General features: G+C 50.8%; 1 protein-coding gene across 5 annotated transcripts in view; it reads left to right on the top strand.

Moving 5' to 3' along the window:
• The window catches only part of EFCAB6 (EF-hand calcium binding domain 6), a 253,339-nt gene that overhangs the window by 48,478 nt on the left and 191,909 nt on the right, over positions 1 to 12,952 (top strand). For all 5 annotated transcript variants that reach the window (XM_070790542.1, XM_070790543.1, XM_070790540.1 and 2 more), the window contains one exon: positions 3,787 to 3,853. In XM_070790542.1, coding sequence (XP_070646643.1) covers positions 3,787 to 3,853 — 67 coding nt within the window. The remainder of the gene's footprint in view (positions 1 to 3,786; positions 3,854 to 12,952) is intronic.

Raw genomic sequence — 12,952 nt, 5'->3', positions numbered from 1 at the left:
GGGGGCTGCTCTCTCGTTGTGATGCGCGGGCTTCTCATTGCGGTGGCTCCTGCTGTTGTGGAGCACAGGTTTGGGGCACACGGGCTTCAGCAGTTGCAGCTCCCGGGCTCTAGGGCACAGACTCAGTAGTTGTGGCACACAGGCTTAGTTGCTCCGCAGCATGTAGGATATTCCTGGACCAGGGCTCAAACTCGCTTCTTCTGCATTGGCAGGCAGATTCTTTACCTCTGAGCCACCAGGGAAGCCCCAGCTTCTTAATTTGAGAAATTGTTAAACAGGTGTTTGCCTTAATTGTAAGCAAACTATGCATATGTGCTGTACATACTTTTCTGGGTCAAGGTTACATCTCATAATAACAATTTAAAGCAATGAATTTAATAAACAGATTAGATGCAGCCAAGGAAATAAGTGAACTGGAAGATCGGTCAGAAAACATTAGGCAGAATGTAGCACAGACACAGAACATGTAACTGGAGCTCTTACAAAGAGCGCAGCTAGAGGAAGGACGGGAGTAACAGACAAAGAGACCACGGCCCGGCCCGGACCACCGACGGAAGGCGCCGTCCTGTGGATCCCAGAAGCCAAGTCTCCAACAAGATTTAAAGCAGAGGTGGGGGCAGAACCCCAAGGACCGAAAGATCGGAAAAGCAGTAAAACGGGGACTGCCCTGGTGGTCCCGTGGTTGAGACTCTGCTCTTCCACTGCAGGGGCCCAGAGTTTGATACCCTGATCGGGCAGCTAAGATGCTGCATGCTGTGATGCAGCCAAAAAAAAAAAAAAAGATTAAAAAAGAAAGAAGCCAAAGGGCAACACTTACACAAAAGTGACTTTTTAAAAATAATTTATCGTATTTACTTCTTTCTGGCTGAGGTGGGTCTTCGTTGCAGGGCGCGGGCTTTTGGCTGAGCTGGGTCTCGATTGCAGGGCGCGGGCTTCTTACTGTGGTGGCGTCCCTGTCGCCGAGCACGGGCTCTAGGCCCACAGGCTTCAGTAGCTGTACCTCTTGGACTCGGTAGCCGTGGGGCCACGGGCTTAGCTGCCCTGTAGTGTGTGGAGTCTTCCCGGACCAGGAATCAAACCTGTGTCCCTGGCATTGGCAGGCAGATTCCTATCCACTGCGCCACCAGGGAAGTTCAAAAGTCACTTTTGAATGGATGAATAACTAAGATGTGTTGGAAGACCATCACTGCCTCCCTAGAACTGTAGATCTAAAGAAAGCAGTTCAGTTCAGTTGCTCCGTCGTGTCCGACTCTTTGCTACTCCATGGACTGTAGCCCACCAGGCTCCTCTATCCCTGGGATGCTCCAGGCAAGAATACTAGAATGAGTTGCCATTCCCTTCTCCAGAGGATCTTTCTGACCCCGGGATCAAACCTGCATCTCCTGCATTGCAGATGGATTCTTTACCATCTGAAGAGAGGCCCTTTGACAAGTATGCTGGTTGTCATTTCCAGAGCAATTGCTACAAGATTAAAAATGGACTGTGTAACTCCCAAACTCCAAAAAAAAAAAAAAAAAAAAGGCACAAAAACTGAATGATAAAAATTAGATCAACCCAAAAGAAGGCAAGAAGAATCAGAAGAAGCAGGACAAATGGAAATCCTGAAAGTATCAGTAATTATAATAAATATTCCATTTAAAAGTAAAGCCCACGAAAAGAAAAACCTAAACATAAGTTTATAGGAAGGTTAAAAGTGAAGAGATTTAAAAAGACATACCATTCCAAGAAATGCCAATCTAAAGAAAGCTGGAGTCACTGAGTTAGTATCAGGTAATAGAGATGGGGCTCCCTTGAAGGAGACAGAGATGGAGTTTGGAGTTTAGGGTGGCAGAGGAACTGCCTTGACCAAATGCAGAGGTGGGAGGAGGAGGGAGAAGGCTGAGGTTGAGGGGGGCAGCCTCCCTGGGCCCTTGGGGCAGCTGATGGGGGGTACGCAGGTATGTCTACCTTTTACTCCTTAAATCTTAAACATATGCTACATGTACTGTTTTGTATCTCTTCGATACCTAATGAGAACAGTATTAAATATATGACATTTAACAGAGAATTGTAAGGCTGGATTCCTGGTTTCATCTTTAACTTGGGTCCAGCACTCAACTCCTCTGAGCCCTTTGTTCTATGTAAAATGAAGTTAATTTCCCTTTAAAGCGCTCTAGTGTCTTCCCCTCGTCCCACTGTGAAGTTCAGGGTCCTCATCAGGGCCCCCCGCACCACTGGGCTGGTGCCCGCCTCCATCTCTGAGCTTACCCCGTGTTCCTCGGCCCTGCTCAGTGGGCTCTGGTCCCCCAGCCCCTGCAGTGCCAGCCCTGGGATGTGCCAGACTCCTGCCACCTCTGGGCTTCCTGCCGCTGCGTGCTTCCTTTGCTTTGCTCAGAGAGCTGTTCCTCCAAGAGAGTGGCTCCTGGCTCCTCAGCGTGTGGGTCTCTATCCCAATGCCCTGTTGTCCACCCCGTCCCGGAGACGGGCCTTTCCTTCTTACCCTGTCTCTCCCCGCCACCCCCATCGCCTGCCTTTATTGTCTTCACAGCACTTCTTATTACATCAACTTACCAACAAAGGTCCGTCTAGTCAAGGCTATGGTTTTTCCAATAGTCATGTATGGATGTGAGAGTTGGACTATAAAGAAAGCTGAGTGCCGAAGAATTGATGCTTTTGAACTGTGGTGTTGGAGAAGACTCTTGAGAGTCCCTTGGACTGCAAGGAGATCCAACCAGTCCATTCTAAAGGAGATCAGTCCCGGGTGTTCATTGGAAGGATTGATGTTGAAGCTAAAGCTGCAATACTTTGACTGCCTGATGCGAAGAGCTGATTGATTTGAAAAGACCCTGATGCTGGGAAAGATTGAAGGCAGGAGGAGAAGGGGACAACAGAGGATGAGCTGGTTGGATGGCATCACTGACTCAATGGACATGAGTTTGGGTAAACTCCGGGAGTTGGTGATGGACAGGGGGCCTGGGGTGCTGCAGTCCATGGGGTTGGAAGAGTCGGACATGACTGAGCGACTGGACTGAACTGAACTGAACGTTGCTTATTTGATTGCTTATTTCCCGTCTGTCACCATCACTGGCATTAAGCTTTTTCAAGACTGGAAATGGTGTTCTGCTCAACGTGGTGCCCCAGACCTGGGTACAGGAGGCGCTGGATAAATACTGTGAAGTGGCATCTGGTGTTCTTTGTCCCCATCCTAGCCCCACGGTTGATTCCACAGAGGGAGTCTGAAGTGGTTTATGGGTGGACAGAGGATGCAAAATCAGAGTTAATACAAGCAGATGGAGCCAAGCGGCTGGTTACAGATGTCCAGCCAGGCTCAGCCCTTTTCAGCAGGGCTCAGCGTGCACTGCGTTGGAATGGGAGCCCACAGGGTCAGAACGCAGTGCCTCAGCCCAGGGTGGGGAGGGGGCGGCGAGGCCAGGCCACCCGCATCTGAAGACTGGGCCTCCACTTCCCCATCATGACCTTCGGCCCGCCCAGCCTCTGTAAAGCGGGATGTCTGCTAACCCATGGAATGAGGCCTCATGGAGTGCAGGCTGTAATTACTCAGTCCCCGCACCGCCCTGGGAGGAGTGGATGTTGTATTTCATTTTACAGAAGAGGGGCCCCAGGCCTGGAGAAGCTAAGTAACTTGCCTGAGTTCACACTTCTGGCAAACGGTAGTACATAAGAAACACCTTGCATTTAAAAATATGCAGTGTAGAAATTCTTATCATTTTCATCTCTGTGTGTCCTATGTAAACGTTAATTCAGTGAAAACATGCTAACAAGAGGTTTTTAATTGTTGTCTTTAAGGGGAGGTGAGAATGAAATGAATGGCTGTCGGACGTTAAAAGAGCTCGAGGCCCAAGTAGGAGAAAAGGTAATAGAGATCTTTCAAAGTTCTTCCGCGCCCCCCAACCCTACCCCCCGCCCCCACCCCCCACCCCCTGCCCTGCCGCTTGTCCAAAGTAACCGCTAGCAGAGGGAGCCGATGCAGAATGAGCTGGGTCTTGTCATCTGCGTTCTCATGTCAAAGTCGCTTGACTCAATAGATCGCATGTGAGAGCCTGCGTTCACTCGCCTTCGCCCGCTCCGATGGCCTCATCTGTGATGAGCCACACCGGCAGAAGTCCTGGAATATTAATTACCTTTGCTTTAACTTTAGATCATCATCCGTAAGGCGGTCCTTTGGTTTCTGTCTACAACCAAGGCAAGGTTTTCTTTAGACTGAGAAAACTGCTGCTTTTCAGCAGTGAGTGCCAATCAAGAGACGCATGGTAAAAAATAACCAGAGACACGCAGGGAGATAGACATTTATGGATGGAGTAATTTAGCCACAAAAACTCCCGCATGTGTTTAGGAAGGAGCATGTAGCTTTGTTCCTGCTTGCGGATTACAGGTGGATAGCGGGGCACAGCTAGGGAGGGACGGGGTGTTCACAGCGTTTAGGGTTGGAATCGGACCGCTATTTAAGATGCATGTGAGCCTGCTCAGTTACATGAGCAGTTTGAGAATCATAGTTTAATTCACTTGACTCAATATGTTGGTTAGAAATGTGACAAATTTTCTTTCCTTTTTGAACTTTTCTGAGATTTTTGTACGTTTCAAAATCAAACAGAGCCAGAAACCCACAAAATGTTTGTCTAAACCCCACAAAATGTTCTCCCGGCTTGTGCCGTTAACACCAGAAATTCATCTTTTAGTGTGATAATTTTTTAGCACTACGTGCTCCTAGAAATCTACTTTCTCTATAGTTTATATCAGTAGGAACCCTGGTACAATTATTTGCTGCTTCCATTGTTGTTCATTTGTTATTCTGTAGGAGAAGGCGATGGCACCCCACTCCAGTACTCTTGCCTGGAAAATCCCATAGATGGAGGAGCCTGGTAGGCTGCAGTCCATGGGGTTGCTCAGAGTCGGACACGACTGAGCGACTTCACTTTCACTTTTCACCTTCATGCATTGGAGAAGGAAATGGCAACCCACTCCAGTATTCTTGCCTGGAGAATCCCAGGGACGGGGGAGCCTGGAGGGCTGCTGTGTATGGGGTCGCACAGAGTCAGACACGACTGCAGCAACTTAGCAGCAGCAGCAGCAGCAAGAGATACATAACACACTGGATATTATTTATGGTATATGTCCTCAATTTGTCTCTTCACAAACTGTGTTCATCATGAAATTATCCTGGGAAAGTCAGCTGTTTACGATGGCCATCATGTCAACTTAGATGCCGTTGTGGATCAGTAACGTGACATGACGGTTAGGGGAGGGTGTGGATACAGGTCCGGCTTGTAAGTTACTGAAAGTGAGGCTTCCAAGAGGAAAGCTGGAGGGGACTTCCCACTGGATGGCTGGCCTTTCATCTCAGTTGTCTTTTCATCCCAGCCTCCTTCCAATAAAACCCTCGCACTAAGAGTGAGTTTCAACCAGGGCAGTTGTCACGCTGGTTCTAGAGAGAACAGAAAGGTGACAGCCAGAGGCTGAGCAGGTGAGGGAGGGGACACCTGCTCCCTGGTTCTCCCTGCCGAGCAGTCAGGCCCACGCAAGCTGGAACCCCAGCTCGACCGGCTACCCTGGCCCTGGGCAGGCAGGTGGCCTGGATGGGCTCTGCCATTTATCAGCTGGTGGTCTTGGGCAAGTCCTTGTCATCGGGTTTCTTCATCCGTGCTTAGGAATAGGAACACCCATCTCATAGTGCTGTTGTGTAGCTTAGAAACATTTGGTATAAAGGGCCTGGAACACTTAGGCGATGCCATCTGTCATTATTATGGCGATTACTACAGTTTCCTCTGACGAATAGGTAGGAACTCATGAATGTCATCCCTTCCCACCGAGCCCAGAATAAACAGAACAAACCCAGTACCCTCTTTGGCTGCTGGCTGTGCAGTAGCGTGTTTCCAGCTACCGCTCGGGTCCTGCAATCGGACCACACTCAAGCCCTGGTGACAGAGAGGAACACCTGGCGATTAGTGAAAGAAGGCTCTCTTCATACATACGTTGTCATTGCTGGGCAAGCCACACAGTTGGGGAGTGAAAGATGCTAATGCTTTTGTTTTAAATATAAGTCCACGAGCCTCATTGGAGCCAAGAATGCATGCAAATGTCTCTTGTGAATTTTGGGAGCCAGACTTTGCTAAATGTGTGTGTGGTCTAGCCGTCCTAAACCAACAGGCAGTTAGCTGCTGGCACCCCAAACTGCCCGAGCCCCACTGCTTGCGTGTCTCAGTTGATTTCTTCTGCTGTGAGCTTGGTCTGATGGCTGGTTCCGCAGCCTTGCCCTAATTCAGGTTCACTTAGGCCCTCCAAGGGGCTTCCCCAGTGGCTCAGTGGTAAAGAATCCACCTGCCAATGCAGAAGATGCAGGTCCAATCCCTGGGTTGGGAAGATCCCCTGGAGGAGGGCTTGACAACCCACTCCAGTATTCTTGCCTCGAGAATCCCTGGACAGAGGAGCCTGGTGGGGATATAGTCTATGGGGTCGCAAAGAGTCAGACATGACTTAGCGAGTAAACAAACATAACAACCAGACCTTCCAAACACACTAGTCTGGGACTTCCCCCTCCAACTATATATCCTCCCTATGAGTCTCCTGGGATTTCCCTATATGTCAGATGGTAAAGAATCTGCCTGCAGTGCAGGAGACCCAGGTTCGACCCCTGGGTCAGGAAGATCCCCTGGAGAAGGGCCTGGCAACCCACTCCAGTATTCCTGCCTGAAGAATCCCATGGACAGAGGAGCCTGGTGGGCTACAGTCCTTAAGGTTGCAAAGAGTCGGACAGAACTGAGCGAGTAACACTTTCACTTCCCTTTCACTAGACCCTCCAGTGTGTCTTCACGTTCAGTTGAACCCCTGGTCTCCCTGAGCCTCGTTTCCTCCCTCCTGTCAAGGCGGAGATAGACAGGGTGGTCTCTGGGTCCAGACTCTCTGCCCTTCGGGAACTGTGACCCGGGGCTTCACACGAGGAGGCTGCTATCTGCGTCCTGGGGCCCTGTATCGGGGAAGAGGAAGCTCTACATGCCCAGGTGGTCCCCAGGATGCCATCCTCAGGCTCTGGGTCCGGGGTCCTGGATTGATCTGCACCCAGGTTCTACGCTGTGGGCACTCTGAGTCTGGTGTGCCCCTGCTTGCCCTCCCCTCTCGATCCTGGCTTCTCCTGGGTCACAGAGAGGACTGCTTCCCTGAGCTTCGCTTCTGTACCTTTGGTGGGTGTCTGCGTGGCTGCTGTCAAGCTTTCTGGTTTGCAGACCCCTCAGGGTCTCAGTCTGCTGGGAGGCAGTGGGGCTTAGTGGGCAGGAGGCGCCCCTGGCCTGAAGCCCCGTCCCTGCCCCTGCCCACGGGCCCTCAGGCCTGTCACTGCTCTATGCCACCATCTCTGAAGGCGAGGCGACAGCACCGACCTGCCGGAGTGGCCACAAGAATGAGTGAGAGTAACGCAAGCGACCCCGTGCGTACATCGGGTGCTCGATAAATATCCGTCCCGTTATCTGTCCTGCCAGGCCCTCCTGAAACCCTTCCTGTGGGAGCTTTCCCCACCTCCAGGAGGCAGCCCATCAGCCACCACCACCGAGGTGTCTGGTTGTCCTGCCTTGTGAGAAATGTCCAACCGAGCTGAGATGATAAGGAGCTTCTCATCTTGTCCAAATCTGAAGGGAGCACAGGTCAGGGTCTGCTCACTCACATCTCCTCCGGTCACCAGGAGGTGGCCAGCATTCCAGGTCTGACACATGGATACTGCAGTATCAGGTTTTTGGGTTTTTTCCAGCATACCATTTCTGCCAGTATGACTCTCCATAAACACGGTGGAACGTCTCCTCATGACTCATAGCCCAGGGTCTTGTCCACACACAAACCAGTCACTGGTGATGGCGTTGCTCCAACCCTGGTCATTCCCTGGTGCAGTGGCTGGACTCCCTCGCCCGAGGCACATGACCATGGGTGGGGGGCGAGTGGAAGCTAATATATGAACAAAATGGAAATGGAGGGTTTTGTTAGAAAGAGACGGGGTGGGCAGAGGTCAGTGGCTTTGGAGAAAGTGACCGACAGTGTCTGCTTCAGCCACCCAGCGAAAGGACCCCCAGGCTGGCCAGGCCTTAATCCTCTGGACACTGATGTAATTTTTTGGATTTCTCCAGCTGTGATACTAATAAGAGGTGGCAGGGACTGAACATTGACTAGGAGCTGTTCCAAGCGCTTACTGTGTTTACATATTCAGTTTCCAGGAGAACCCCCTGGGGCAGGTGCTCTTGGTATCCCATCTTGATGTGGAGGAAGCTACAACAGAGGCTGAGCAGTTGAGCCCTGTGTGCACAGCTGGGGACAGAGGAGCTGCAGTTCCTGCCTTGGCAGCTGGCTCTGGGGTCCTGGCTACTAATTACCAGCCACCTGCTTCTCAAGGAGGCCCTTTAGGAAAGGCGGTGATACGTAGTTTGTGTGTGTGTGCATGTATAGTCGCTCAGCCCTGTCCGACCCCGTGGACTGTGGCCCGTCAGGTTCCTCTGTCCCTGGGATTCTCCAGGCAAGAATACTGGAGTGGGTTGCCATCTCCTCCTCCAGGGAATCTTCCCGACCCAGGGATCGACCCCACGTCTCCCGGGTCTCCTGCATTGGCATTGGCCGGCAGATTCTTTACCACTGTGCCAGCTGGGAAGCCCCAATACCTCGTTTGCCCGTAGCAAATGTGACTCTTGCTTATGCCCGGAGGTGGACCCGGCTGGTCCCAGAGAAGCCTCTCTGATCACCACTGTATGAACAAGCGGAGGTTGTTTGCTAAACCCAGAGTTGCATTGTTGGTCGTGTGGCATCCACTTCAAACAGGCATTTGGGAGGTTTCTTTCCCTTTCTGTCTCTGGCCTCCTGCCCGTCTCACACTCATTCCCAACTCCTCAGCTGCTTACACTCCTGTCAGCCCTGTGGGGCCCCGGCCTGTCCTGCAGCAGCAGCAGCAGCACTTAGTTCTCCACAGGCTTCAGGTGAGGACTCTGTCAGGGCAAGAGGGCTAGAGCAGGGCTGCAGGGTGTTGCCAGGGCAACCACGTTCAGGTCTTTTGAACTTGTTTCATCTTTTGTCAACTCCTAACATGAGCGTGAGGTGGAGATCAAAGAAGGGGCTAGCAGGGGAAGAGAATCATCTTGTCCTGCCCTCGAGTTGGGTGGCGGGCAGATGCTCCCTGTAAGCTACGTCCTGGGAATGGCCAGGACACAGGAAGCTGTTCTCAGTTATGTAAGAACTTCAGTGTGTGTTTAGAAATGTCACGACTAGTCTCCTCCCCTCCACAGGCAAGAAAAAAATTGTTTTAAATTGAAGACTAGAATTTAAGAGTGTGCAATTCAAAGACATGAAAAAGAAAAAAAAAGGAAAACTAAACAAACCTCAAAAGCCCTAGGTCATTGGCTCTCATACCACATCACCACCCCATCAAGAACATTCTTTCAAGTCTGGGTGCCGTGATGTCAGAACATCTGGTCGACCCAGTCAGCCGCGACGAGCCTGTCTGTGGGACACGGAGTGAACTGACACGCGTTTTTATGGGATCACCCCGGTGCCTTGGAGTCGCACAGATGCAGCTCAGTCATTTCAGGAGCAATTAGTAAATAATTAGAGGCACTAAGCTGCTTGCTTGCTCGGTAATATCGTCACAAAAGTGAAGACACGCAAGTGATGGGTATATTCATTTTCTTAAATAGGTGGATTTTCTTAAAAAAGAGATTTAAAAAATTATCGCTTGAGGAATAAAGAAACAGTCGTTAGGATCACAGCCATTTCATAAACATACCTTAACATTGGAACACCACATTAGCACGCACGAATGTATCAGAATACAGCCTGTTTGCCTAATAAAAAGACTGTGTCAGGCTCAAAATGAGGCCATTTACTAAAACATACAAGCTTTTCGTTAATTCGTAATATTCTCCTAATCCCGCTTTTATCATCTCTCCTCCGGTGCACTTGGTATTAATTGCCTATTATAGCAGGTATTTGAACACATCTCCTCTTTCATCTGAAGAAAATATTAGCATATCGCGGGGCTGTTGGGACAGCTTGTATCTGAGGCACTTTCTCCTCCTGCAGAAAAGCCTATCAATCATAACCGAATATAGTGATTAATAATGTCACAGCTCTTGTTCCTGTGTCTCTGTGCAGCTAAATGAAGAGCTGTGCTTACATTTTGATCTCGAGCATTTCACATAACAAAATAATCAGCTGCCATTTTATTAAAAAAAAGATATTGAAAATGCTCCTACCCCAGGACCTATTTTTGGTTGCTCTATTATTAATTTACTAAAGGCTTCATCAGGAAAGTAACACAAAGATGCTGTTATGTCAGAATTTATATTTTTTCGGACTAAGTTTATCTTTAAAAAAAAAAAATCTTTCTTACATGTGGCAAGTCAACACAAGATTGCATGAATAAATGTTTAAAACAGCACAGTGTCGGGGAGACGGGCCAGTGGGTGAGGGACAGGCCAATGGTGTGGGGGGGGACAGGGCAGTGGTGTCAGGGGGATAGGCTGGTGGTGTTGTGGGGACAGGCTGGTGCGGGGGGGCAGGCCGGACCCCTGGCTGAGTGTGCATCTGAACCAAGACACTCACTCTCTAAGTGACCCCCAAGTAAGCTAGTTTCTCTGGAAACTGTTTTCTCAGCAGTGAAATGGGGAAGCAATTTTGCAAGATTTTTCCAATATTGTTGAGACTATGAGAAACAATATAAAATGAACTTACCATAGTGCAAGGCTCATGGAAGTCTTTCAAAAAATTAGGAGTTTGCATTTGGAGTGGATAAAACCAAAGAGTTAATGTGGAAAATTAAAAGTGCTCGGTCATCTATGGTTTAAAGCTTCTAAGGGGCTGCGTGCTGTTGGTTCCCGAGTTTCTGTCTCCATCTGCATCTCCAGACTCACCTCTGTCCACAGACCAAACCAGGGCAAACGGTCCCGCAGACGCCACCCAAGAAGCCTTCCTCTCTGGACCTCCCTCCATCTCAGTGAGTGGCTCCAGTCCATCAGCGAGTCCTGTCCACCGCAGCCTCTGCCGTATCGGAGCTCCGTGCGCTTTTGCATCCCCACGGCCCCCGTGGACGGCCCTGCCAGTCACCCTGGGGGTGGTTCTTTCTGCTCCCCGTCTTGCCCCTCACAGTCTCCATTTCATGCGACACCAGAGCCATGTTCTTAACGTGAAGAACACGTTAAGGGTCTCATCTGACCCCTTTGCTTAAGACACCCCATGGTTACTGGTCACTTACTGAACGAAGTTTGGACAAGCACCCAGGTTTTTTGGCGCTCAGCATGAAGTTTCCCCACTGGAGTGGCACGCCCACACCCCCCGAAGGTCTCTGGACTACACTATCTACAGTCGCTCAGCACTCAGAACATCCCAAGGTTTTGTTTATTTGCCCATCACTAGGAAATACGCCCCTGGGAGTGGGCGCCTTCCCTACCCTGCTCCCTGCTGTCACTTCAGTGCCATGAACAGACCCCGGCACCTGATCTGAGCTCAGTAAATATTTACAGGATAAGTAAATAAGGTTCTGCAGGAAGCATGCACAGGAGAGACATCACGAGGAAGGCGAGAGTGCAGCTTGAGTTGGACCATGGATGGGCTTTCCATCCACGTTGAGGACAGGGCAGAGGGTGAACGTGGGGCAGCACTCAGGACTGCAGCCTGGCAGGAGGAGAGGAGGCGGAGGTGTGGGCAGGGGATGCGTGGCCGGGTCAGGGAGGAGACCAGCTCTGTGACAGGGACAGAGCAACTTCTGAAATGTAGAGAAAAGGGTGGAGGTGTTTGAAGGTGAGCTACTGTTAACCCTAAAGCACGGGCCACGGGGTGGTGGTGGTGGAGCTTGTTGATGTTTCTGATGGGGGCGATGGCCTGAGAGCCGAGGATTTAGGCGATGACGTCAGCAGAGGAGGGCTGCACAGGAGGGGAGAGCAGCCGGGATCAGGGGTGCCTGTTAGCAGGCCCCAGGATAGTCAGTCCCTCACCGTCCTCGTCAGACTGTGCTTGCTGCGCACCTCTGCTGTGTGGGGTCCTGGAGGTCCTGGGGGGGACCGGCCTGCCCCTCCTGGGGTGCAGCTGTGTGAGTTCTGGAGTCAGGGTGACAGGGACCCCAGTACGCATGGCCCGTGGTGTCTGGGCAGGAGCTCCCATCCTAGGCATGTGGGTGGGGTTAGGAAGAAGCAGAGACATGAGATACTCCTTCTGGACTAGGCACCCTCTTGGGGCTTATTTTTGTAGCTGTGCCGGTTGTTCAGTGAGTCCACAGAATTCCAATTAGATGTCTTTAAGCCGTTTGTGGCCGGTGAGCATCTTAAAAATGAAAGTCAAAGGTGGGAGGAGGTATATGTGGGGTATATACAGCAAGTTTCTCTTTTCACTGTGGCTGCAAGGAAACCCCAAACCAGAGCTGGATTTTTGCTCTGTGGTAGCAACTATGCCCTGGAGGAGGGCATGGCAGCCCACTCCAGTTTCTTGCCTGGAGAATCCCCATGGACAGAAGAGGCTGGTGGGCTACAGTCCGTGGGGTCACGAAGAGTCCGATATGACTGAGCGACTAAGCACAGCACAGCAACTGTGACTTTTAGGTTGCTTTAGCTCTTCTCCCCGCCCCCACCCTGAAGAAGGGAAAGGCTCCCCACGCCAGTATTCTGGCCTGGAGAATCCATGGACTGTATATAGTCCATGGCGTCGCAAAGATTCGTACACGACTGAGCAAATTCCACTTTATGGGCTTCCCTTGTGGCTCAGCTGGTAAAGAATCCGCTGGCAATGAAGGAGACCTGGGTTCGACCCCCAGGTTGGGAAGATCCCCTGGCGAAGGGAAAGGCTACCCACTCCAGTATTCTGGCCTGGAGAATTCCCTCGGGCTCCTTTTTAGCCAGATCCGATCCCTTCTCTCCGTTTTCGCGGGTCTTCTTTAGGTGTCTTCTGTGTGAGCTTGTTCCGTCTTTGGTAAAGACAGGCTTTCAGTCCCTCCAGTGAGTCA

The sequence above is a fragment of the Bos indicus genome, chromosome 5, assembly GCF_029378745.1.
Source record: "Bos indicus isolate NIAB-ARS_2022 breed Sahiwal x Tharparkar chromosome 5, NIAB-ARS_B.indTharparkar_mat_pri_1.0, whole genome shotgun sequence".
Lineage (NCBI taxonomy): Eukaryota > Metazoa > Chordata > Mammalia > Artiodactyla > Bovidae > Bos > Bos indicus.
The sequence above is the reverse complement of the archived record's forward strand: the minus strand, read 5'-3'. Positions and strand labels throughout refer to the sequence as shown.